The sequence below is a fragment of the Vicugna pacos genome, chromosome 8 (genome assembly GCF_048564905.1).
Source record: "Vicugna pacos chromosome 8, VicPac4, whole genome shotgun sequence".
Lineage (NCBI taxonomy): Eukaryota > Metazoa > Chordata > Mammalia > Artiodactyla > Camelidae > Vicugna > Vicugna pacos.
Genome location: NC_132994.1, coordinates 33122714 through 33150389, shown reverse-complemented (window position 1 = coordinate 33150389; position 27676 = coordinate 33122714). Strand labels below are relative to the sequence as shown.

At 44.4% G+C, this 27676-nt stretch overlaps 1 protein-coding gene across 6 annotated transcripts in view; it reads right to left on the bottom strand.

Annotated features, from left to right (window-relative positions):
- Nucleotides 1-639: 639 nt before the first annotated feature.
- The window catches only part of SOBP (sine oculis binding protein homolog), a 156852-nt gene continuing 129815 nt past the window's right edge, over nucleotides 640-27676 (bottom strand). For all 6 annotated transcript variants that reach the window (XM_072965669.1, XM_072965670.1, XM_072965674.1 and 3 more), the window contains 2 exons: nucleotides 20091-22046; nucleotides 640-1974 (listed from right to left, as the gene is read on the bottom strand). In XM_072965669.1, the coding sequence (XP_072821770.1) occupies nucleotides 20094-22046 (1953 nt within the window). In that variant the 3' untranslated portion in view covers nucleotides 640-1974; nucleotides 20091-20093. The remainder of the gene's footprint in view (nucleotides 1975-20090; nucleotides 22047-27676) is intronic.

Sequence of the window (27676 nt, the reverse complement as noted above, 5' to 3'; positions counted from 1 at the left end):
TGAGAAAAGCAAAATAAGCACATGTAAGTGCATTTTTCTTTCTGAGAGATTTATTTTTGTTTGATGAATCGGACACCAGTCAGGGAGAGAGGAGAACGTTGGGGGCCCCGCAGGGAACTGGGCACCCAGAGGTGGGGGCTGCCGCGCCTGGCTTGGGCGGGTATGGTGTGGGAGGGCTGGATGGCTTGTTTAATTGGTTGCTGGAAGTTTTCCTTTTGTTCACTTTTATAAATCTCTCCCCAGGCTCGCGAGCTTCCCCTCCCTCCCGCCTCCCTGTCCCCTGCCCCCCAATTTCATTTTTAAAAAGCGAGCTCGCTCGCCAGGTGTGTCCCCCAAGCTCTCACAGCTCTAATAAATAAGGAGCACCTGTAAAACAGTAGCTTGACTTGTTAAGTGACTCTGTACAAAGGAGAATATAGAAATACAGTATGTACACCGCATCCACGGGCCCCGTGGTGCTTCAAGGCCAGCGTGGCACCGCCCCGGCCTCGCCCGCCCGGCCGCCCCCCTCCTGCCACCGGCTCCACGGCCTCGTGGGCGGGGGTACCTGGACCCCTCCAGAGGGAACAATTGCTTTATTGGAGTTAGTAAACAGATACACTGAATCACAAGGTGATTTGATTTTTTTTTTTTTTTTTAGTTTTCTTCTTTTTTGGGGATTTTCTTATTCTCTTTTTTTTTTTCCTGTACTCATCAGAATGGGATACTCCACGACTGTCTCACCAACTCAGTGCCAGTACACATGCTCTAGAGGACTTCTGGACTCGCAGCTACAACTGTACAAGTGCACACAAGAAAATCTACCCTGTTATCCTCCACCCACTGATTGAGGATCGAATTGCACATTTCTCTTAACCATGACAGGAGAAAGCAAACAGTGAAACAGAATCACGGGTGAGCTTTCTCACTTTGCCTCCTGCTTTCATTGGTTTGTCCATACCATTCTAATTATCATGAAAGGACTCTGCGTATAGAGAGATTGCTTCACTGACTTCCTGGATCACCGAAAACCATCAGGGTTGAAATTTCATCCAAGTCTTTCGTGACGCCCAGCAAATATTCCCCCTCGGATTATTTTACACCTTGAGGGCATTTTGGTCTTCAGTTCAACACTCTTACTCTGTTCCCAAATGGGGCACTATTTAGGGGAATTTAAAGAGAAAGCTGAGAAGAATAAACATTTACCGAGTTCTCTTGGCATTCAGTCTCTGAAAAACCACAGTATAAACTATTCATGCTGCTTCTTACATCTGTCAAATCGAAAATTAAAAGCCATAAAAGTGTAACACTGAAAATATGGCATTAAAAAGGATAAAGGTGGCCTTTGTAAAAATAACAAGAAAAGTATATTAGCCAATAAAATATTCTAACTCTTCATTTAAAAGTGCATCCTGGGCAGGACAGAGATGAATCTGAAGTGGTGGGACTCCAGTACGATCCCTCTCCGCCGTCAAAACGTGAACAGTAAACGTCCAAAACCGTACAATGCAAATCACACTTCTTCGTGTAGCAGCAAAACCACAGCAGTTTTTAAAAAGATTTTAAAAAACAGTTTTTGTTTTCAAATCCGTATCATCTTCCAGCCTCACCCTCTGAGCCTTGAAGATGGGGCGGAGGGAATACCTACATTGGTCCTTGTGGCTTGTTGGTGATTTGTTGTTGTTGTGTTTTTTTTTTTTTTTTTTTTGAAAACCAGGGGCAAAATCCCTAAGTTCTCCTCTGGGGAGAAGCCAAGGTGGTGGCAGCAGGAAGGCTGCGCCCGCTTGGTGGGTCCAAGACGTGCTGGCTTCTCTGGGCTAGAGGCCACCGAGGGAGGGCTGCTTCCTCAGAGACGCTTAATGACAGGAAGCGGCTTTATTTGCTTGAGTTTTAGCCAGAGGGGGTGGTGAGCTGACCAGCTGGTGTCACTGGATGGCGAGACATGGTTTGCTCTGCGCCGTCTCTCCATGCAAGGTACCCTGTGAGCGAGCGTTCCTAGAAAAAGAGAAGGGCTCTTGTTAGAATCCACTAGACCAAGCCACCCCCCACCCACAAGCTGGGGAGGCCCCAGGCCTGAGTCAGAGCAGCACGCTCTCTAGCCATTAGGTCAGACTTAAGACCCGAGGCAGCACAGCCTGGTTTCCACACAACTTTCATTCACAGTTCTGCACGGGGCCAATGCTGCCAGCTTCGTGTGTGTGAGGAAATGAAACGCGAGTCGCTTTTTGGAATACCATAATGAGCAGGGCGCACCCTGCCCTCTCCCAGAGACCGCAACAGCATCCTTTGCCACCCAGCAACTTACACTCTCCTCGTTACCACATGCTTAACTGGCAGGAGGTCTTTGGAGTTGCCCAAGGTCACCCCAAAGCCAGGCAAGGTCACTGGGGTACCCTGGTGCTGCAGACCTCACCCCCGTACTCTTTTTAACAGCCCCAGTGTTTGCTGCAAAGGAGGAAGGCTATGAGATTGACTTTTTAGCACAAGAAAAATTACTGGGACACAAAGACCTCTCCTCCAAGGTTTCCTACGGGACGACGGAGCTGGAAGAAGGGCCCCCTCTCTGTGAGTCTTGCCTGACAAAGGTGAGCCACTCACATCTCTTCACATCCAAGCCAAGCTTGGGACTGAGATCTTAGGGCAGAGGGTCTGAACAGGACTGTTCACCAGGAAAGTCGGTTTCTGGGGAGTGCGCATCCCAACTTTCATCACAGACGTTAGGCTCTGCCTCTCTAGCCCTACTGGCTTATTTCACTGGCTACCAGTCTCCTGAGGATACTCTGTCACCCCTAGGAAGCAGCCATTCAGAAGTTGCCAACTAAACTGTGAAGTCCCTGAGGTCTGTTGCTTTGTTTTGCTCACGTCCCTACACTTGAACCCCAGTTCAGCTCAACACACATTTGTCAAATGAATGAGAGTCAAACAGCTCTTGTCCCCCATGTCCCAAAACAGTACCTTTTCCTCCTGCCAATAAATGGGGATGTCAGAAATGTGAATGGGTCAAATTGGGCTAACAGAAGGTGGTAACAGAGGGCTTCTTAAATATCTTTACAACTGTTGAGATTATTCCTAGAACAATGAACAAATAATTTCAGGTGATAGAATGTAGAACTTGAAGAGACCCCAGAGATAATATACACAATTTCCTCATTTTTAGATGAAGAAATGGAGGCCACAAAGAGACCTGGAAACTTGCTCAGAGTGTCTGCAGCATGAATTTAGCACAAGTGTGAGGAGGTCAAAATGTCCATGGGGAGGACTAAGTACAAGCTTGTGCTTTGAACCCTGCTGTCCAAATCCTGGTGTTAATGGCAACGATAATAACAATCAGCCAAAAACAAGGTTTGAAAATCTGAATGTGCACGACAGGAAATGCCTGGGTTCCCCAGATCACATTAAATCACCAGATCTGTGTGCATTTAATATGTATATTAAATAACCAAAGTGAAAATGCAAACCACCACAAATATGCATTGGGAGTGGAATTACAAGGCCATGGAAACCTTTTCATTTGGCATGGTCAGATCTGGAAATGTGGGTATTTATCTCTGAATAAAGAGCTCACTTGAGTTTCTTTCCTTTCCTTTCTTTCTTTTTTTTCTGTCTTTCCTCTTTCTTTCTTTTTTCTTTTCTTTCCTTTCCTTTTTCTTTCTTTCTCTCTTTGCTCCTTGCTTCCTCCCTCCCTTCCTTCCCTTCTTCCTTACTTCCTTCCAGCCCACCTTCCTTCCTTCCTTCTTTCCTTTCTAGGAGACAATGATGAGAAGAGGTATAAAAACAAAACACCAAGAGCCATCATCAAATGAAAGGTCACAAAGAATTGGGAAGGGACCTCTGAAATGACAAATGGATCCAAAGACACAATGTAGTTTCTTCTGGGGGTGACTCTTTTCTGTTTAGGAAGCACAGCCTGGAACTTTCTATGGTGGGAGGGAAACCATTTCCACCTCTGGGCTTGGGACCAAGAGTGACCAAATCTTGTAGTCAGAGGGGACCTCTGAATCCTTTCTTTAAAAAGGGAAAGAAAAAAAAAAGGTGTTTAATGCTTTCTTCCAGTGACTGGGAAGCACCCCAATTTTTAATTACTTAAGAATTCTGCAACTGCTTTTTCAAGGATACAGCTTTTTTCTTTAATGCAGTCATGAACCCCATCATCACCGAAAAGAGGAATCTTTTTCAAGTAAATTTCCTTGTATTGAAATCACCTTTGGACAAAGGCCAAACATGGACAGCCTCAGCCTTCTTGCAGAAAATCTCAAGGCTTTCAAAAGGGACTCAGAAAACAGGATTATAATGAGAACCATTCTGGAACCTTAACTACGGCGTTTGCCACCCCCAACGCTATAATAATCATTATTATTCTTTGGTATCTATTATTGTCTGGTAAATAATATGTGTTTTCCCCCAAAGTTCTAAAGGGTGCAGCTGCACCACACTCTATTTTTTGCAGCCCCACTCCTGCTGCTTGGAAAGCCTCCTCACACCAAGCGTATTTGAAGAGGATGTCAGAGCAGACTTCCGTGCCCTTTCCTTCCCTCTCACCGCACACTCGCCGCGTCTGGGACACCCATCAAGGCCAGATGGTGGCAGTGCAGGTCCCTCTCTGCCGTAACATTTGAGGAGGGGGTGGGAGGAAGGGTATCTCTGTTTGTCCTTCTGGCTTTGGCTAGTTCAGGCAGCCCCCTGGTAGGTGACACAGAAATAGACTCTGGAATCATTGCAAATGAAGAACCAAGCTGGGGCGTCGCTTTCCTGAGAGTTATTGATTTGCAAGGTATGAAACTCAAGAGTGGGGAGGAAGTGAGCTTGGGCTTTTAAAAAGTGATCATGGCAGGAAGTTCCGGCTCAGCCCCTGCCAAGCAGAGGTGTCTTATGGAACAACCTGTTCTCTCCGTCTAAACTTCTTGATCTGAGTAAAGGGGGAATTAATACAATGAGTGAGACGAAGATGCAGTTTAACAGTCAGCGTGAACCAGTCGTGGGGGAGAGTATAGCTCAGTGGTAGAGCACATGCTTAGCATGCAATGAGGTCCTGGTTCAATCCCCAGTACCTTCTCCAAGAGTAAATAAATAAATAAATAAACATACTTCCCCCACCCCAAACAACAGCAGCAGCAGCAGCAGCAGCAGCAGCAACAACAAAAGCATGAACCCTAAGTAGCTGTGTGATCCTGGACCTAGTCCATAACCTTCCCAAGCCTGGAGTCTTCCTCTGTGAAATGAAGGCCTGGGTGAGATTTTCTATTACATCTTCCATCTCTCATATTCTGTGATTGTAAGATCTTTGGACCAAAACCAGCATCAAATATGAAAACATGTCTTATTATCGGTGTACAATAAAGACTATTAATTTCTGGACCCTTAAGTCCCAAGTTTTGGAAAGAGTCTCCTTTCTACTAAACACACACACACACACACACACACACACACACAGTCTCACCTCTAGCAGAGCTCTGTGGAGTGTCCCTTAACACAGAAGGTTCTGGGAAAGTGGCTCTACTTGTACCTCACATTTGGGTTTTCCTCTGAATTGGAGTTTGTCAGGTAGGGCCCCAGGGCCCCACTGTGTGGAACATCTTTCTCTCTCTCTCTCACACACACACACACACACACACACACACACACAGCCCTTCTCGTGTACCATGTATGTATCGTGTATGAAGACCAGCTCCACAGTGCATGATCTCCAGCAGGCATGTATGGCCAGGTGCCCTCAGAACTCCAGGTGCAACTGCCCCTTTGGCCAAAAGAATGAAGTATCTTCCTCATGGAATCACGACTGCACACCAAGTGCACTGAGTGAGCCACTGTCCAATGGCACTTTTCATCAGGTAAGCACTGCTAAGAATGTAATTGAGTTACTTCTCCTCCTTTATCACATGAGAATTTTCAGAGAATTACAGAGACCAAAAATAGGCCTGAGTACTAGTAAATCCTTTCAATGTTGATACTGTCAACATTCGGTCATTCTCACCCTTCCTCCTTCGGCCTTTATAGCCTAAGACGTATGCTGGTTGCGCTTAAAAGGAAATTTTATAGTTTCCAGATAACCACTCCCAGAAGTAAATGTGTATCCAGAGAAAATGGCTTATTCCACATCCTAACATTTCCAGGACGGTCCCTTGGAGGCAAAAGATCCCACCTCTATCAGGAAGCCTGCTTCAGTCAATCTAATCCATTTTCTGAACTTTTATTTTTCTTTGTCTTCTCAAATACCTTTGTCATTAGCATAATCAAAGTCCAGTAGGTCCATCCTGTCTTATCTGTCTAGAAGGCAGCTCTCGGAGTCTGGTATATTTATTCCTGGGAGTCCAAAATCCTGTGGCATCAACCCTAGGATGGGTAAGAAATGCCTGCTACCAGGCTGGCTTGCCTCTGTCCCCAGGCCCTACTTGTGATGCCACTCACTCGGGCACATCGGCCATCACTTATCACCATTAAATACAGCTATTACGTGCTGGCTTCAGCCACGCTGTTTATCTGGGACAATAGTGAGTCCCTGAGGACTGGACTCCTCTCAGGTAGCCGCAGCTATTCTGGGACACTCACAAGGGTAGAGCCCGGCAGTCAATGAACAAGAGCCACCTGCACCAGCTGATAAGCTCGGGTGTGATGCCAGACAGTGGTCTCCATACCAGGCCCATCCCAGACAGGGCTAAGGCTTGGTGAGGTTTTGCCAAAAAATGGTTCCCTCCCTCCTCCATCGGCCATTGCTTCATGAAGAGTTTGAAATGACTTTTACTAATTTGGAAACCATTTTCATTTATTCAGTGGAAGGTTCCTCTTTTCTTATAGCTCACTAATTGATGATTTAAAAACACCTCTTCTCCTTTCTAGCATGATTGCTATGGGAAATAACCCGTGGTGAGGAAAGGACTGTGGAGCCAAGGGTAAGCGCTAGCTCAGCTCATTGCTGGGCTCTGATCTGAATTACAATTCCATCACCACTGCGCTGCCTGCCCCATGGCTCTGATGAGCTAAGGCTTACATATATATATATATATATACACACACACACACACATACGGAGATACGTCTTATTATTATGTGTATATATATATCTGTCTTAAAAAGAAAAAAAACTAGGGGGGAGGGTATAGCTCAGTGGTAGAGTACGTACCTAGCATGCACGAAGTCCTGTGTTCCATCCCCAGTACCTCTATTAAGAAATAAATAAATAAACCCAATTACCTCCCCCCACAACAAAATTTTAAAAATAAAATATAAATAAAAATTTTTTAAATTTTAAAGAAGAAAAAAATTAAACCAAACATAAGATCTTGATTTTCTTTTTTATAACTTTCTTCTTTCACAAATCTCTTATTTTACTCTGCAATCAATAAAAATTACAACCGTATAAGACTCCTACTAGGACAAATCCAACTTTAATTCTTTGTTCTACAAATTAAAATTTCGTTTTCTTTGTGTAGCTGGTTCTATGAGTTCAATGAGTAGAGAGGCCTGTTTATTCATACAAGTGGCCACTGCTAGTTCTTGTTGACCTCTCAAAGTTCCTGGGGAACAAAGAACCCTGAACCATAGACGCCCCCTCTTGTGCACTGGCAAAAGCCTTTATCTTCACCCTGGACAGGGATCCTTTTAACTACCTCAAATCCTTTCGAGAACCTGGGTATTTAAGCAAAACAAATTAAGCAGAGTTCAAGGTTTCTCTGGTCCTTTTCTAAAAGCAGGCAGGGATTCACGACTAACAGCACACATTTTAACAAATGCACTGAAACCAGTGGCTACGTCCACTCACGAAAGAGAAAAATAAAACAAAGAATTACATGATATGGCTAATGTTTTGCAAGAAATTTTGAAGAAGAGCCTGGAGCCCTATCCCCTCTGGCTTTCAGGAGCAAACACTTCTATTACCATTATGGAAAGCTGCAGTGTTTTCAAAGAAAGAAGTCCAATTTTACTGAGTACTTACTTTATGTCAAATACTGTGCTGAACACTTGTAAATATTTATTTCACTTGAAAACAAGTATACTTGATATTCTTATTTCATTGAAACAACAATGTTTTGAACTATTTACTACTGTCCCCATTTTACAGATGAGGAAACTTTCCCAGGAAAGTTAAGAAACCTACTTACTCAAGGTCACCGGCCAGAAAGGGGCAAAGTTGGGTTGAAGTGCAGCTCCTACAATCCCAAAGTCCATGCCCCACTCCACAGAGTCCTGCCCCTGTTCTGGGTTTCCCCTCTCCCCTTCCTCACTCTGACAAGCAGTGGTCACAGTGTCAGAGCTGGAATGGGCCTTAGGGATATACACAGTGCAGTTCCCTTGCTTTGCAAACAAGGACTCTGAGAAGTTACTCGACAAGAAGTAACAACTGCATTTTCATTCAGGTCCTATCCAGTACACAAACTAGCTGATGCTGGTTCATGTGCCTTCCAAAAATTCTGCCTTGGACAAAAAAAAAGTAGATGTTTATTGTACTAAGATTGAGTTTGTTATTTATTTATATAATCTGAACATAGGCTTTCTAAGTTCAAAGAAAAGAAAGAAAAAAGAACCTAGAGAAAAAGCAGCTTTATGTGGCAAGTAGCTATTGTCTATGGGTCAATAGAAATTACGATTTTAGGTTAGGTCTGGAAAAGAGGTCTGACACTTTATTTATTCTTGACAACCAGCCCATTAGCACAAAGAGGGAGGGAGAAAAAGAGTGGGGGCAGCTTCATATTCATAGGAACTTCACTGTAAAAAATAAGAGCAGGCATACTGATGCCCTGACCCACAAACAGCCAAGGAGATGAAGAGTGTGGCTAATCACTGTTTTCCTGCAACCCTTCCACCCTGCCACCCCAGATGTTCAGGTGCAACCTATTTCCTCTCTGAAATTCAGCTGCCCGGTGTGAGGAAGCAATGCCGTGGGTGGCAAAAATATGACTCTGGTCCTTGGCACAGGGCGTGTAACTCAAGCAGCTCTGGTCGTATCCTGTGTCCTACTGAGGGGAAAGGCAGATGAGGACTCAGGTTCTAATCCTGGCCGCGCCACTCTGTGACCTTGAGCATGTCTGTCTCAGTTTTTACTTGTAGAAGTGGAACCAAACATCTTAGGAGGATTTCTGAAATGGTTTCACTCACGTCCAAAGTGGACAGCCTGAAAGTGTTTCATTACCTCTCATTACACATTGAGGGAAGACGTTCTCGGCTGCAGGGACCACCATAATAACTGTCATAACGAGCACCTACTATATATATATGCCAGGTACCCCTGGGCATTCTGCTTCTGCTGTTTACACTGGAGCCTGAGAACTCTCTCAAGGAGGGGTTATTACTACCGTTTTTTTCTGTAGAAGACATGCTCAGGGGTTTAGCAGGGAGACTCTGGGACCAGGCTGCCATCAGATCCCAGCACTGTTATTTACAGGCCAATGACTCTGGATAGGACAGTTAACCCCTCTGTACCTCAACTTCTTCATCTATAAAATGGGTTTAATAATGGTATCCCTAGGGTTGTTGTGGGCACGTAAAATTTGGAACACTGCTTACATACACTGCTTACATGCTCAATACATATTAGCTGCTACAATTATTTAATGAGAAAATGTAGGCACAGAGAGGTTATAAAACTTCTCCATACTCATAGCTGGTAAGTGACACAGATGGTTTTCAGATCCAAGCAGGCCTCACTCCAGCCCTGTGCTCTTCTCCCAGGCATGGTAGCCTTTCTAATAAGACAGTAATTCCATTCCCAGGGCACCTGGGGTCTGCCACCCTCTACGTATGTTTTCTTACCTATTCCTCAAAGCAGTGTTATTATTCAGACCTAGAGACTGAGGCGCAGGGAGGTGAAGTAATTAATTGACTGCTTGGATTTGAACCCAGGCTGGCCCAACCCCAAGAGAGGTGACTTTATCTACTAAACCACACTGCTGCCTCCCTCCACTACCAGGGAGCCCACAGACACCACGTGTGGAAGCTTCAGGAGGTCTACGGCCTGGGAAGTTAAAAATATAAAAGGACATCTCCTAAAGTTGTCAAATTCCCTTAAAAGTACCTGTGGGCCCTGGGAGGATCTGATTCTGATTCTGTGAAAATCTCTGAAGGTGTCTGAGGTAGAGGAAGCCAGCCAAGCCTTATAGCTGCTCCTCCAGCCAAGGACAGAGCTTTGTGCATCAAGACAGCCACTGTCCAGGCTCCATGTGCATCAGCAGAGAAGTTCTCCACTAGGAGAGCTGCTGCCTGCCTCATGCACCCATTAGGTGATAGCCCACGGCCTGCACCATGCCCCGCCCCGCTGGCCTAGGGCTCAGAGCAGCTGGTCCATCAGAGGGGTGGAGCTCCTATTTCCATGACAGTCTGGGGCCCGGCCAACATCCCCTTTGACTGAATGTCAGAATGTTCCATCAGTTGTGAGGTTTCCTTCCACTGTGTGCCATGAAACCTTAGGACTACTCTGGACACAAAGAAAAGAGTCCATCCTGCCACTGCATTGCCACGGTGGCTTTACATACTTAAGACACAGATGTGGCAGCCTTTGCCCCTCACACTGCAGCAGTAACGTCCCGTGATGTTTAGAATCCACCGCTGGTAATTAGCCTGTCATCAGAATGCAACGATCAGCTTCAGCGATGCCAGTCTTTCTCTCGATGCCTTTCAGTCTGCGAACAGCTGCTGAAGTAATTTTCCACAAACACAGATTTCATCCTGTCCCTCCTCTGCCCGAGGTCACGGAGAGGTTGCTTCATGTACAAGGTACAAGTTCCACAACCTCCAGCTCCACTGTCCACCTGCTCCCCTCCAGCCTCCCCCTCCCCCTCCTCTCCTCTCCCTCTGCAGCCAAGTCCTTCACTCCAGCCAAGGGTGGGGGACTGTCATCCCGCATGTGGCTTCCTCTTCTCTGCATCCCTTGTTCCTCCACTCCTGACCACCAGGTCATGGCCCTCCCCAGTTTTAGATTCTATCTCCAAACTCACCTGCCATATGGAACCCTATCATGGTACCTCTATTAGCTCTTCCTCTCCCGACACTCTTCTCTTTCATTCGCTCAATAAATACCCATGCTCATTCTGCCAGTTCTCAGTTATGACAATGCAGGAAACGCCCTGTCCCTGCCCTCACTGAAGCCTGCTGTCTGCAGCATCACATCCATTTGCAGGTTCTGCATGATGCTTATAAAAGTGACCTTGGTTATTTCTTGTCTCTCTCATGAGGTTATTAGCTCCTTAAAACAAGTTAAAGACTCCTGCCATTCCCTCTCCCTTTTTTTCCCTCTTTTCTCTTACCCTCCTTCCTCTTATCTCTTAATAACAGTGTTCCTGCAGTGAATCAGTGTTCAACATCATTAGTTAAAAATGGAGAGGAAGGGTATAGCTCAGTGGTAGAGTGCATGCTTAGCATGCACGTGGTCCTGGGTTCAATCCCCAGTACCTCCATTTAAAAAAAAAAAGATAAATAACATATAGAAGCATAAGGAACACAAATAAATACCTAAACTAATACACACGAAAAATACTTTTTTAAAAAGAAAATGGACGTTTTGCCCTCTAGGGAAATAAATGAAGACTATCTTTGAATCATAAATGAGTGATAGGGGGCTGTCTCCCTCTGCTTGGATATGATTAAGCATTTCTTATCTTTGGTGGATTGTAATATATTAATTAATTAAGTATAAATTAAACATTCCAAATATAGAAAGTTTTTTAAGTTAATACTCCTGTGCACAGGACACACACACACACACACATACATACACACACACACACACAGCTGAGACAGAGAACATTGTAGTTGATGAGAAGAGCAGACAGTGAGGGGTCCTGTCAAAGTTGGAACCCTGAACCCCTGGCTGCTCCTCTTCATTTGCAAGGTCATAATGCTTTTCTACAAAAAATTTTTTTCAGTTTTTCAATTAGCATTTAGGATTCACGTTGCTCAGATCTTGGTGGATGTAAACACGGACATCAAGTCCCACGTTTATGATGTCACTGCATTAAATGAGGGGAATGGAGGGACCTGGATATATTTTTGGTTTGGAAAATTGTAGAACTATATTTTTTTCAAACATTTGGGGTTTGGCTAAAACCAAAACTTATTTTGCCAAGCACTTTGGCCTTAATTTTTAAACCCATGTGTATTTTAAAAGAAATTCAATCTATATGTTTCTGAGTCATTTACACTTAACTCATGAAAATGCTGCTGGGTAAGAGCTATTGGATGTCCAAGCAAGTTTATGAGCCCTTTTAAGCCTCCTTTTCCCTGTTCTCACCAGAAAGTTTGTATTTTGCCAGCCACAGAGAGTGAGAGCCCCAGAGGCCTGTGGTCAGTTTGAAATGTGTAACGTCCGAAGCTTAAATGGATTCTGAGTTTGGAAAAAGGTTTTCTTCCCCCTCTCCTCTTTCTCATATTAAGTGCTCAAACAGGTATTTATGAAAAAGATGGGACCCTACCTACGTCTTACTTTCCGTGATGGCTGGAGATGAAGAGTGAGGTGTTCGATCTAACCGCTACTAAGCTCTCCCCAAGACATTCTGGAGGAACAACATGACACGTTAAGTTCACGTGAACACAGATTCAGATCCAACACCCTAATGAAAAGTTTTACTAATAACTTCTAGGATAAGAAAAAAAGGTAGGAATTGACATGATTCAAGTTGGACACTTTACCTTTAGGGGACTTGGTAATTTTTTAAAAAATCACAGACAACCAATCCTGTTTATGACTTTATATACTTTAAAAATCAGCCAAATCTACTAAAAATGACATCTGAATTAAACCAGAAAAGCAGGGAAAATGTGCACTGATGCTGCAGTGACTTTACAGTGTCCCTACTATACCCTCAGATGATGCTCAGATACCACTCAGTTACAGTATTCTAGTGGGAGAAAGCTTTTGGATAAAGTACTTAAAAATGGCTTTTAAATATTTAAAGTATAAGCATCTAACTAATCATAATGACAAAGTTCTACACTTAACCACATGTGCTCCAAATATCTTGAAATTACCCTAAATACAGGTTTAAAATATCAAAAGGGCTTGTTGATGGGATGCAGAACTTTGCAGTGAAACTTAAACCTGATCATTCTTGCTCCCACAACACCCAATCTGCACAGTTTTTAACATATGAGTGTGTAGAGTTTCTCAGAAAAAGGTCATGTTACAGTTTGAATTTCCAAAACAAGAGTTGAAGGATGAAATATAGGGTTTCCCCTTCTCTCACCAAATGCAGCTTAGCCACTTTGCTTCTAGAAAATTTGTTATTGTAGGTTGGCTCAAATTTAAGACAGTAATGTTTTAGAAACAGTCGGCGAACTAAGCCAGCTGCAAGGAGGATATCATTACAAATTGAGACACATGTTGTATGGGAATAGCATTCATTTTCAATACCAAAAACATGTCTGGGGAAATAAGCCATGCAAATGAAGGAGAGATATACTTTTTAATTGCATTTTTTGGACATTAGGTCAGTGTTTCGTATCAGATGAGTCCATAAAGTGAGTTTCTCTCTCCTGCTCTTTGAAAGCTATTAGGCACATTCTTACTTCCCTTTTTACCCAAAACAAAACACAGCTTGCTATCAGAGAAAGACAACAAACCAGAGGTTCAAAGCGGGAAATGATGAGACATCCAGCATTGCAGCCAGACCTCTGGATGGAGAGAGGCCAGGGAACGCTGGACAGCTGGGACTGTCCCAGTCCCAGTGGAGAGGCAGCTCTGCCCTCGTGTTCCCTCCTCTCTGTTCAGATCTGTGCATGTGGTAAAACCGCACAAACATGTTGATTGCTTATGGCCATAGCTTGGTCCCAGGAGCACAGAGTTAAGGGATCTCAGGGGTAACTTGACTCAGGTGTCCAATTTAAGAACATTTGGTACACTCAGGAGCTATTTTAAAGCACTAGCGATACATTCTAATTTTTTTGTTGTTACTGTCTTTTGCTTTTGCTCCAGTTATTTTCACTAGAATCTTTTAAATGACCCTTGAAATAATGTGTGTGTGTGTGTGTGTGTGTGTGTTTCCCCTCCTTGCTAATGGCCTCATGTTCTCAATCCTGACCCCACCCTACTTTTTTCCTCAAGCAGAAAGTGGTGGAAATCCACAAATCTGGAGAAGAGCTCTCCGCAGTTAGTATGTAGAGCTGGCATGTGGGTTGGCATTTTCTCCTTTTCCTTGAGAACGGGACCCTGTTAAATGATGCCAGTGCTAAACTGTTTATGTTTTAAAGCTAATTTATTTGTTTCTCTGAAATGGATTCCTTTTACGCTTATGAGGCATTTAAAAAAAAAGTTTACACATGCAGAACGCATTGCCTTAACATGCATCCGTGTATAAAGTGTTGTGCATTTAAACCAGCAACTAAAGAATACAGAATAACTCTGCATGGGGCAGGGTGAAAGAAAATAAAATGGTCACCCGCTGTCCCTTTGACACGATCTCTCTGACAAGACAGTCTGGAAAAGGCAGGGCGTTGGTGGTAGAGGTAACCATTCCCCTACATGAGGTAAGTGTTCCATGCTACAGTGTATTTTGGTCCTCGAACACCTCTGTCCCTCTGGGATGCTTGTCTGCACAAAGGTAGGTGTAAATGATTGAACCAGGATACCCAGGCAGTCTCTCAGGCTGGCAAGGGAGTGATTCATTGGAAACCAGATAGGGTACTTATTTCCAGTGCCCTCCTGGGCAATGGCTTGTTAATAGCTGGTCAAATGCTTTCATCTTTCCAAGCTCACTCTCTCCAGGTGAAGCAGCATGCTAGGGAGCTAGGGAGATTGGCAGGACTCCCAATGCCCTGATGTGTACTAATCTGCCCATTTCTCAGGCTCTAGCCATTCCACTCCCTTGGCCTCAATAGCAGGTAGAAGGTTTTCCACTGAAGGACAGCGGCTGCTTATACAGTATAAACTTTTGAAAGTCAAGGTGTTGAGGAAGTATCTAGCTTGTTTCTTTTCTTGCTTCCCTTTTCTTCTCTCCCCATTGGCACCCCAAGATACGGTAACTTGAAACGCTATAACCTCCTGCATGTTGTCACTCTGGCAATCTTAGTGAGGCAAGGGCTACATTATGTAGTTGCAACAGTGACTCTGCAATATTAGGTCCACAGCAAAAAATTGCTAAAAATAGGAATTAAGTTTTAAGGGAAACTTACAATTAATTCAGCTTCCTCAGAATAACAAGAAAAGTCTCAACTCAGAGATTGCTTGGTGATAATATAAAAGACTCCTTCAGAGATGTAAGGCAAATTTTTTGCTGAAGCCCAAATCTATGGACTGCTCCTCCCAAGGAAAATGCCTCTGTGTATAGGCACAGAAAACTTTCCATGAAATTCCAGGGGGAACTAGTCCATGGAGACCAGCCTCGGGGAGCTGCCATATGGATCAGAAGGTCTGGAGGTCAGGGCCAGGACTTGTGCTGCACTTGCCCGACTCTGAGAGTGAGTCCATCTTTAAAGTTTGCACACTAAGCGCTTCTCCTGCCTCACCCTTGTCCCAGCCCTGCTGAAGACAAAGGGTTACAGCTACATGCAAAAGAAATACATACCCGGTCACATATGTCATTTGCTATTCCATCAGAATCTGATTGAAATAACATCTAAAAGCCAGATGCCTGCATGTTAAAACCCTCCTTCAATCCCCTTGTCCTAAGGGTTAAAATAGACCCAGCAACACTGAACGAGATGTGTCTAAGGCCAATCTTGACCTTGTTCATCCAGAAAATATTCTTCTATGAGTTTGAAACGATCACAGCAAGCGTGCTCTCAGGTCCTCACCACACACATGTGGGCATGACGCAGAACTGGCAGTTCCTTGCTGGCTCTGTGAAAGACCTATAGTGAGACTGGGCATCTGCATCCTGACAGGCAGAACTTTAACACCAGGGATTACATTGCCAATGAAGATTTCTAATAACCAAGCACTAGAACATTCAAAAATCTCAAGCTTGGCATAGGATCTGAGCACATCCTATTTTCTCTTCTCACTCAGTGTTTCCGCTTTTTCTTGCTTTCATAGTTGGCACTCATAGTAGTATTTCGAGTGTATGGACTTGACCTCGCAGGCAACTGACTTTCTCAAACTTCTCAGCTGGAGAAACCAAACTGGCAAAAAGTTACCTGCCACCTCCACCCTTTTAGCTTTCCTAACGAGGCAGTATCCCGTCCTCTTCTTAAAATAGTCCTTTCTGGGATTGTGGCTCCATGACCAGACTAATAATTAAACTCTAAACTCCCAAAATCCATAACTACAGCCCCCTTCTTTAGCTTTCCCAGAGAAAACAAAAAGTGGAAGGAACCCCTGCTGCTGAGGCTGGGGGAGCATCTTGGAATGGGGGCCAGGGAAAAGAGTCTTAGATTTTCTTTCTGGTGTTAGAAACACACAAGAAATTTGGGAGCCACAAAGGTGGCAAGTGGCATGATCTTGCTGCTCCTAGGGAATGGAAAAAGTGAGGGTGAAAGGGTTACTCATGGTACACGTTTTTTCCATTGATTATTTTACTTCTTAAAGAGCCGATGTCATTTCCCTGGAAAATCAAGGAGCAGGGAATATTTTCTTTTAAATATCTTCAAACATTTGCAAATGGTTACTCTGAACTCCCCAATGTACCATAAACAAGTGTAAACTGTAGAAATTCAGAAAATGCACAAATACAAACAGCTATCCCCCAAGCTCTAAGGCAAAGACAAAGAAGGGAGTATTCCATTTATAAATGGAATTCTTTGTGGATAGAATAGTTTGGGAAGTGTTTATACATTGTTGTCCTTATTATTTGGGGGGATTTTTTTTTCAGCTTACAGAAGCTGCAGAACTGGTATTTGGCGTCTTAAAAGTTGAAGATTAAAGGAAGTTTCCAACCTTTTAAAATCTTCCACTAAACTTAATTAGCTCTGCATCTTGGAAAATATCTGCCCATTAAAATCATTTGTAATCATATCAACAAACAAGAATGTATAGTCAGGTAACCAGGAACAGAATAACTTCAAAATGGAAAAAGAAACACCCTATAATTTCCTAAGAACTAGCAAAAATGATGACTTCTTTGAAGACAGCTGTAGCTACCTGGATTTTTGATTTCAAGATACAGTGGGCTGTGAATCTATTTTAAATGATTTTTAAAAACAGTGACACAGTATGAAAACGGCGGACATACTAAAAAGAATGAAGAAGCCTGACAGAAGTTACTGACAGACTCTCCTGTAAGAGATAATTGAGTCACCAACAAGCACATGGAGAAAATCCCTCACCGACACCTCACCCACGCCCATGACTCAGTCCAGGTTTGTTTTTTGGCTTTTCATGCTTTCTCCTTTGGCTTTAACGTGTCACCAAACCGCATTCACTGTCAGGGCACAAAAGTCACACAGTCCTTTATTTAATGGATGCATTTCCGGTGTCTGTAACCATATGCATAGGCTGGGTTTCTGAAGGCAGAGAAGAAAAACAGCACCACGTGCGCACCGAAAATCAGGAAGGGTCAGAGGATGTATGTGAATTATGGCAGGTTGAAACTGTGCTGCGAGGTGACATGAAACGACCGAGGGCAAGAGGAAGTGTGATTTAGTGGAGGGGAGGCGTTCTTCCCCTGTCTTAAATCACTTGCCTTGTCACCCCACTGTAGCTGGCAAAGTCTGGGAGTCTCTGGCTTTAGAGAGGAAAGCTGTAATTTCTTGGGGAACCCATCAAAAAAAGAACTTTCCAATCTCAAGGGGCGATAGGCGATTTCGTCATTGTCTTCTGATTGTCTGAAGCCAGGTTAATATTTTTAGTAATGACTCTGGTCAACGTGCAAGACCCTCACCTGATTGCCTATTCAGAAACATATATCATCCAAATAGCCGTCCTATATTTCATGCTTTTATGTTCTTTTGGGCCCCTGCTACTTATGGACTAGTGACACTCTTCTTGACCTGGTCACTTTTCACTCCAGTAATGGTAGTAAAATCTTTCACCCTCTCATTTTTCCTTTAATGTCACTTGAATGAGTGATATTAGGATGGGTTTAAAATGACAATTCCCAATGCTTTTCTGGCTTTCTAAAGGCCATCATTTTTTTTCTGTCCCACATCTTCCCATTACTCACTGCTTTGTCAACCAGATTAAATTACTCTGGTGGAGAAAGCAGGGGCATTTTCAATTGTGGTGACTATGAGAAGGCTGAGGCCATCTGTCTTTGGAGAGCAGAACTTGCAGATGTAAAATCAAGGACTGGTGAACTGATTTTTAGTATTCTGCTCCCCCTGACAAAGCCATCAATGGAAAAGGAAGCCTCACGGTATGGCGGCCGAGAAGCCCTTCTTGCACCAACCAGGAGGGCCCCTTGCACTGGCTCTGTGTTTGCCAAGCAAACTTCTGGCTATAAGTTAGGTAGGTACTCCAAGGCAGCAGTAAATACACTGACTTAGGGACAATAATTTGGACACATCACATCAAGTCCACATAGGTCCACACCTGTATTTCCTACTGTGGAGTAATGGGTTGGTATTCTAGGTTTTTGTTGTTGCTGCTGAAACAACAAACAAAAAACACTGTCCCCCACCCCCCACCAAAAAAATCTGAACACAGTCTAAACACTTAGAGAAGTGGATTGGTAGGCTTGGTTCTGTCTAGGAACTTTCGCCAAGACAACTGAGGTGGATAAAATAATTTTATCACCAATTAACCTATTCTTCTATAGTGTTTTAAAGAAAATACAGCCCTGGAGTCAGAAAGTTTAAACTTGAATCTCAACCCTGCTTACTAACTTGGCAATCTTGGGCACGTTACCTAATTCCTATGTCTTAGTTTCCTCTTTAGTAAAATGAAGATAAAAACAATTGCTACACAGGTCGGGATCCAAATTAACACTACTGACAAAGACTTAGAAGAGGACCTGTATGTACCAAAGCAAGCAACTGTTTCTCCTCGAAGGTCCACTTCTCCTACCCAGGCCTCCGTCCTCCCCAGATATACGTCTCCACCAGACTGTAAGTGCCTTGACAGCCTGCCCTCAAGCATCATATTCACCGCTGTATCTCCCCAACTCCTGGAAAGAGCTGTGCACAAGTTATGTGCTCAATAAATGTTCATTTCCCTTCCCTTCCTTTTCATAAACAGTTGACCTCGTGGACAGGGAGAGCAGTCAGGTTTCGGGTCCAGCAGGCCTGAGTTGAATACTGGTTCCCTCACTTATCAGCTCTGATCTGGGTAACATCTCCAAGCCTCATCTTCCTCCTAAGTATGATACAGATGGTGCCTATTCCTTTATGGTTGGCGGAGAATCAAAAGAAGCCATATCTGGCTATAGCAGACAGCTACACAGCCCAGTTCCCCATCTTCCTCTTGCTGAAATTCCGGACTCATTATGTATGGTTCACTTGGCATTAAGCAGGACCACCCACTCCCCCGCAACCTCGTGAGGTCAGGAATGTGCTCTCTCACCTATTTCAGCGATGTGACCCTTTCCTCTGTCAAAGCCTCCCACTGCCTGCAGAGGTGAGCAACCCACCAACTGAGCCACTAGCCCAAAAGGGGAGAAAGCAAAGCTGGTCAGTGATTCTTGAGACCTGCCCTGGGGAATGCTACTTGGTGAAAAATGAAGGAAGAGACCCCATGAACAAGAGCTGCTCAAACATCTTGCCAGGCAAATGGGGCTCTGTGGCCTGGGTTCAACTGGCATTAGCATGTAGGAAGGTTAGTTTTTATTCTCATCTTACAAACGGAATCCCCTGGTTATTGAGAACATTTAGTGAGCTGGGACATTCTGCCAGTGAGTCTACCAGCTCCAAGAAGTGGCTCAGCTCACCTTTTACTACAGCCCTGTAACCTCATATTGGTCTCAAGTTCTCTCTTCTTCCTCCCTCCCATTCTCTTCTACGTCTGAAGTGTGAATTAGAGATGAGCCTAATGATAAAAGTATAAATAAGTACATAGTGTTTCAAGTCAGGCTCAAGACTGAGCTTTACCATTAAAGTAAGTGACCTTCGGCATGGCACTTACATGCTGTGACTCAGTTTCCTCAGCTGTAAAATGGGAATGATGTTGGATCAAAATGATGAAAGTATGTAACCACACGAAGTGTGCTGCAAAACATGTAAGGTAAAACCATGGTCATCAGTACAACTCTAGCCTCTGCCTTGTAAGAAGTAAGGAGAGGTGCAACGAGTCGGAGAAGAGCCCTGGTGGGCATACAAACCTTTTACTTATTCTGATTTCTAATTCGGAGGCACCTCCTTTTGAGTGGAGGCTCCAGGTCCTCGGGCCCGGCGCTGAGCATGGGCGAGGAGATGATGCACGGCGCCATGGCAGTCTTCTCCGCGGGTTTTGGCACAGGCTGGATCACGCAGCCCGTCTTGGGCAGCATCCGCAGAGCATACGCGTGGTCCTCGTCCGCGGGGTTATTAAGGTTCGGGTCTGACTTGTCGCCCCCCGCCAGAGCCTCCTCCCCTATCAGCTTTTTGGCCGCCTCCCCGTCCAGGTGGCAGTTGGAAGCACAGTTGTTCTCCTTGACGGACTCCAGCTCGCTCACCGCGGGCTCCTCCGGCGACAGCAGCTTCTTAGGGGGCGCGGGAGGAGGCGGCGGCGGCGGCGGCGGCGGGGGCTGCTCCGGCGGCGGCTCTGCGCCCTTGGCGCCCTCGGCGGCGCCGCGCGTGCCGTTCACAATGACATTGCAGGCCGCGGCGGCCTCGGGGCCCGCGGGGGCGCCTGGGCCGGGGTCGCCGGCGGGAGGCGGGCTGCAGTGGCCGTCCCTGCAGCCGCCGCAGGTCCTGCGCTCCGCCGCGCCCGGCTCGCGCTCCGCTTTGACGTGCGCGTGCAGCGCGCGGTGGATCACGTTGTGCAGCCGGGCCCGGTGGCCCACGGTCAGGTCGATGACGCCTTCCTGCGGGCCCTGCAGCACTCCCGGGAAGCCGAGCTGGCCGCCTGCGCCCAGGGGACTGCCGGCGCGCCGCGTCAGGTCCACCACCTCGTTCCGGCCGTGCTCCGCGGGCGCGGGCGCCAGGCTGAGGGCCTGGCCGGAGCAGCCGGGCGGCGAGTCCGCGGACTTGGATGAGCCCTGCTTGGAGTCCCGTGGGGACAGGGAGTGCCCGCTTGGCTTGCCTCCTGCCGCCGAGGAGTCGCCGGGGGCGCTCGGAATGAAGTTCTCCCCGTTGCTGGAAAATCCGTTGGGGGGCTTGGAATCATTGACGTGAGGGATGGGAATAGGGATGGGGATGGGCACGGGCAGCGGCACGATCACGGGGTATGGCACGAGCAAGGTAGGGGGCGGCACGAGCGGGGCGAGCGATGGCAGCCCGAAATTCATCATCTGGGGCACGGGCATCGGGCCATTTGGCATCATGCTCACCGGTGGGAAGGGGAGACTCGGCAAGGGCGCGCCCGGGGGTGGCGGGGGCAGCAGGCCCGGGGGATTCCCCGGCATGGTCGGGGTGCTCGGGGGGTGGATGTGGGGCGATAGCATGGGCCGGTGCATGGGACTGGAAGTGGGGCCCAGGTTCCTGGGGCCGCTTGGCGGGGGCCCGATGCCGGGGAGCATGGGGTTGGACAGAGGGCTGTTGGGGTTGGAGGCATGGTGCGGCGGTCCGCGAATGAAGGGCGGGCGGATCTGCTGCATGATCTGTTGTTCCATGAAGATGGGCAGCGGTACCGGGCCGCGGTTGGTCATCACCATGGGAGGACTGCGAGGCGGGACGCCCAAGGGAGGCCCAATGCTAGCAGGTGGCTGGACGGAGACAGGAGGGATGTTTGGAGTCTCGCTGATGGGCATGGACTTGGGCACTGGCGTAGGGATTTTAGTGACAGAGCAGTTGGCAGTGTCAGATGGAGAGACGGTGGTGGACGCCGATGGGCCAGGGCCCTGGCTTTGGCCAGCTGCAGCCACCGGGGAGGGTGCCTTCCTGCGAGCATCTGTTAGAGGGATATTCCAAGAGTCTGGAGTGAGCAGCTGCACCCCGGTGCCTTCTGCTTTATTTTCCATGGGAGGGTGTAATGTGCTGCACAGCCCAGCTGGAAGATTGGCCTGTGTCTCTTTGTAAAAAATGTCCATTTTGTACTGATTGAGACATTTTGCACTGCAGAACTGAAGCCTTCGTTCCCCGTCCCCAAAATCCAGGTATTCTTTTGTGTGTCTTATGTGCTTACACCAGTCACATACCTACAACACAGTAATAAAGAAGAAAAAAGTAAGATAAGCAATTCCCTTTGGTAGATAACGTTTCATGTTTCACATAAAGGTTCTTTCAAACTTTATCACTATTTTTCAAATCGGCAGAAGTGTTTTCTTCTGAAAGGTAGAATTCTTAAATGTTTGTAAGATGATTTCTCTTTGGAAGCTATAATTGCTTTATAAATATTAGCTCTTCAGAGCAGCAATTATTAACATCTTCTATTTAAAAAAAAAGAAAAAAAACTGTGTTATCCCCTTTAAGCATGACTTAAAGGTGGATCTGACAAAAAGGGGTACATATACCTGCCCACATATTTTCACTGGTCAAGAGGCTCATTGGACATGCACATCTAAATAGTTTTGGCTGGAAGGATTCTCCAGAAATTTCAGTGGGCTTTGAAATGTAGACCCTTAAAATTCTCATGCGAAGTCCCTTTACACTATTGACTGTTCAATAATGCAGTTGGAAGGGGTGTGCTGTGTTAACCAATAACATAGCACTGAACATCATTATGCCTGGCTTCCAAGGGGAAACTTGGAATTAGTCATGAAGTCTGTGTGAGGTTTAGCTATTCCCAACCTGTGATGTTGCAGCAAGCTAGAATTATTTTTTGAGCTGTTTGCCCACTCTCTCTCAGTAGTCAGAATTTTTGGTGACATTTCTTGGCAGGCAGTCTTATTTAACAACTTTTCAAACACCAGAGAACGTTTTCCAAAAGTTTTTATGGCTTTTCCCCCCTTCAAATCTACTCCTGGCAAAAGAAAGACATCACCAAATTTATTTTAAAGTTGGGCTGCAGAACTAATTAAAGGCTGAGAGCTTTTCCCAATTGAAAATCACTAGACATCAAAGTTCAAAAAATAGTCATTCTCGGCTTCAGAACCCATTACTTTGGAGAAATTATTGTGATTTCATTAACACATTAATTTTGCAACACCATCAGCTCTCACAGATGGTGAAGACATGATCTACAATTCAAATATGACTCTTGTTTGCACAAATGTCTTTCCTTCATATGGCATTTTAAACAAGAATTAATATGAGTAATCTTGCCATAGCTATAAACAGATAAACAGATGTCAAAATTTTCAATAGTTCTTTTGGTGCCTTACTTTTTTGACTATTACACACACAATCTTATTTTCTTTTTATTCTTATTCTTTTTTTTTTTTTTTTGGTCATTTCCTCAGCACTCAAGTCATACAGCAGCAGAGGAAGAATTTTGAAACACAATGCAATGGTGAGTTCATTGAATTTAAATCTCTCAATAAAGCCCTGGTTCCAACATTGCTCTAAATAGAACCCTGTTTTTGTTGAGGATGGTGTCTGTTGTTCTGTTGCTGGTGCATGTTGTTTAACTATGGTAAACTGATAGCATTAAAAGATGATACATTTTAATAATGATTGGTCACATAAACAATGCAAAAACAACATATGCTGGGCATTTGATTACTCATCTCATTTAACTCTCAGCTTTCCTTGACTATAAACATTGGTGGCATGCTAGCATGTGATTGTGAGTGTACACACTTATGGCAGATGTGGGTCTGTATGTGTAAATGCACTCTTTTCCTTCTCACTTTTCTTCCCCCTGATATTTGCAGGTAATATACCTGATGGTGTGAGACTGAATTACACTTATTGGCACACATCAGTTTTTCATTAGGCCTCATACCAAAATACCCTTTCAAAATACTTGTTGCAAAAATAAATAAATAAATAAAGTCAATGCTAATATACTCCTGTTTCATTACAGTGTTTCAGGTCTCTCCAGAATTAAGAGAAGTTTTTTTTTAATCATAGTTGAGATGTCTAGTTTACAAATAAGTATGGAATTGCCTTTGATAAGAAGACACACAGAATCTATCAGACTCAAAATTCTCATCTAAAGGTTAAATAAACTAGCAGTGAAAACCTGACACATGTAAGTTATTATCTTTAAAACCAGCTCGTTTTTATAAAGCTAATGTAATAATGATGAGACATTTAAATTCCAATATGAAATAAAGCCACCTGATTCTGTTTCAATATTACGCATCCATAGAAAGGCTAAAATGTAAACTTTTAAGCTTGATGTGAAGGATCAAATATAGCTTCTTTAATCATGAACTAAAAAAACATTATCAATGAATTAAACTAATTAAAATAATAACCAAACTTTCTGGCATATTTCTTTTGGATCATATTTTTTAACCATAAGGGGAAAGAGTTTTCTGAAATCCTTAATTGGTTTTCAGATTGCCAGATTGAATTATTTGCCTCCAGAGGATTCCTCTGTTTCCTCAAGCTAAATAAATATTTTCAAGTAAAGTCACAAAAAATAATCTAAATATAATTTAAATGTTCTCCCTTTACTTCCTTCACTTTCAATAATTCATTGGCGTATAAGGAATGCTCATAAATCTTTCCCAATTATCCAATGAGAATTCTCCACCATATTTTATCTATTTCCACATAAAAGAATTACAGACATCAAAGTTTGAAGCAAATTCTGTTTCATCAGACTTTCCGGTTAAAGCAAAAGCCCAATGGTTAGCTACTTGATTTTCGGCAACATCCCAATGTGTTTGGGCAATACTGTGACAGTTTATGACTAGCTCATTTGGGGTAATGAGTGTGAATGTGTGTGTAGCCTTGCCTTATTACGTTTCAACTCAGAACACTGGTCTAAAAATACAGTAAAGCAATCTTCCTGATGAAGCAAAAAAAGTATTAGAGAAAAAAATTGTCACTTAAGAAATAATGAATCATGTCTGTCTTACAGGACACATCGTTTAAGATTAGGTCAATGAATTTATGGCACAAATGGCTATATCATATGAAGCAATAAAATGCAGCACATCATTCATTCTACATCTAATGACACACTTCTGGTAATTAAAGATTTCACCATAAGAGCCTGAGCTGATTACTTAAGACATGGTAGTCAGGTGAAAATATATACTGTAGATCTCTCTTTAATAAAATAACATTTGCATACCCAGGAAATACCCAGCATGTGTCTCATAAACTATGGTTTTCTAAATTGTGGTGTAACGGGGTATTCTTCCCTTCTTCTTTCCACAGACGGCTTTAATTTTTTTTTTTAACTTTTTGCGGCATTAGTGTTTTCCTCATTATGCCAAGAAGTACCAAAAATCCTTCAGATATTTTAGAAGATAAAGACTGAGAAGTGCAGCACTCAACTCACTGGGCTCTGGAATGATTTCCCCCTAATTCCAGCCGGCTTTGTTTCTGTTGGAATCCGGCCTCTTCGGTTCCACTTCTCTCCCTAACAGGTCCCAGATTGGACGGAGCTGAGGCTGAAGCTGTTTAATGATGGCAATCTGGGGACCGAACAATCAGCTAATGCAAGGCCAGTGAGCAAGACAGCTGAAATGCTTTGTATCACAAATACATAATGTATCACCGGGAAGACAAAAAGATCACAAAGGAGATAAACAAATGCGTATTCCATTCAACCCTATAACAGCAGTCCTCAAAAAGATTAAATTTACCTTCCTGGGATGTGTCCAATTCTAAACAACCGAATGAACATTTCCTTTAGTCCATTTAGAGTATTTATATTTTGGTGGCTGACTGCCAGGGTAGTACTTACAAGCTCAGTGGCCTGATGGATTCACTCCTTTCCTGTGAAATAAATGTGGCAACCTACACCGCTAAACTGCTCAAAAGACACTGCCTCAGCAGAAATATCACTTGCTCTTGATATAAGAAAACTGAAAGGCAGGACTTCTGGTTCCTATAACTCTTTCCATCTTGTATTTCCCCTGGAAAGAAAGAAAGCTATTCACGTTGGCAAATGAGCCTTTATTTTTATATAAACGTCCAAAGTCAAAGCCAAAGTATGCCATGAGGTTACCCACATGGGCACAATATAAATATTCTGCCGGGCTTAGAAGAAGATTCGGGTGATCAGGGAGGGGGACAGGGTTCCTAATTAACACATTAATCAGCTGTCATCTGTGGGAGTGAAGTTCATCCTTTAATGGAACCTACCTACCACTGCCTTCTGAGTGGTAGCCTGGCATCAGGCAGTATTTCATTAAGAAACTCTTTTGCTGAAATCTTTCTTATCTGGGCAAACACATCTGCAGCAATGGAACAGTAAAAAGATATTAGCGATCCCTTGAATGCCATCAACAATTTGAAAAACAAAGCAAAATTTCCTCATGCTCGACTTTATACCAATACAGCACCCTGGTAACAGCTCAGAAATTGTAGCTCTTTAACCAAAACTGGAGCTGGCTGTAAGAGGCTGGTTCTCTAGATCTTGGCCTGTTAAATGGGCATTGGTCTTGCAGTCCAGACCAACTCGAAAAATCATGAGCTCACTGAAGAGTGAATCAAAGGAGGATATGGAGAGACATGGACGGGGGTCAATGTTTTGAAAGGTCTGGGTCTGCTCTACCCAAAAACAGTCACCTCACAGCATGAGTTTAGGGCCTCAGACTGACCCCACCTGAATATTTGCTTCCAGTTCAACCCTGGAGTCCCATGACCCCAGCATCAACTGTTCCTTTGGGTTTAGACTCTGCCTCCATCAGGGCCCCAATCCAATGCACTTGGGCAGCAAAGGATGCTATTGAAATCATGTAGGATTTGGAATCAGAGGATGTGAGTATGAATCTGGGCTCCGTCATTTACTAGCAGTGCAACCTTATGAAATCCTCAGCCTCAGTTTCTTCATCTGTGAAATGGAACTGATAGTAGTAAGTAACACTTGTTATCACTAACCCAGTTGCATAGAGTACTTTTTCAGTTCCCAGCCTGACTCTCTCATGGTTGCTGCTGTCCCAGGAACATCCCATATGTTTAAGTTCAGTTTAACTTAATGAGAGGATATTTCTATGGCAGCGTGAGGAAGGAAAGGGAGGTTTACATCTAGGCTTTCCCATGAGCCTGCGAGTCTTTGAGGTAGAATGGAGTATGTTTCTCTCTGGGCAAACCCATGCTGAATCTCACAGACCCCAGCCCCCATCCTAGATCCTGCCATCCCAAGGGTGACAGAGGGGTTGTCTGCAGTGACAAGGAACAGGGCAACGGGACTTTGTGTTCCCAGCTGCCCACCGCCCTGAGAAGGCTCTATTCAGCTCCTGTTGAGCCCTCCTCTTCTTCCACGGCCAGTCATTCTCTAATTCAGGCAAAAGCTTGATAAAGCAGCATGACTGCTTGGAAATGACTGTTAGAACCATTAAAATGAATAATTCCTCTTAGGCTCAACTGCTGTTTGAATAGTGGAAGCCATAAACTGTGCTATTCATGTTTTATTAAAAAACAGAGCTGATGAACGATCTGCTTGACTCATTACATGGCAGGACTATCTTCCAAAGGAAGGGTCAGAAGCCACAGTATCATGTGCTTTGAAGACAGGATGACCTGAGCCCTGCATGGCAGAATGCACATGAGGGCGAGCTCCCACGGAGGGCTGATGGGCGGACCAAGCTCACCTTTCCAAGTTTCCTTGCAAAGTTGGATTCCAGTGAAGGAAGGAAAAAGATGACCTCACCTTAGACATGCACAGCCATACAGAAATCAGGAGAGGGATTTAGAATCAGCAAGAGCTATTGTTTAAAAAAAAAAAGCCAATTCATGGAGAAGTTCATTTTCAAAACAA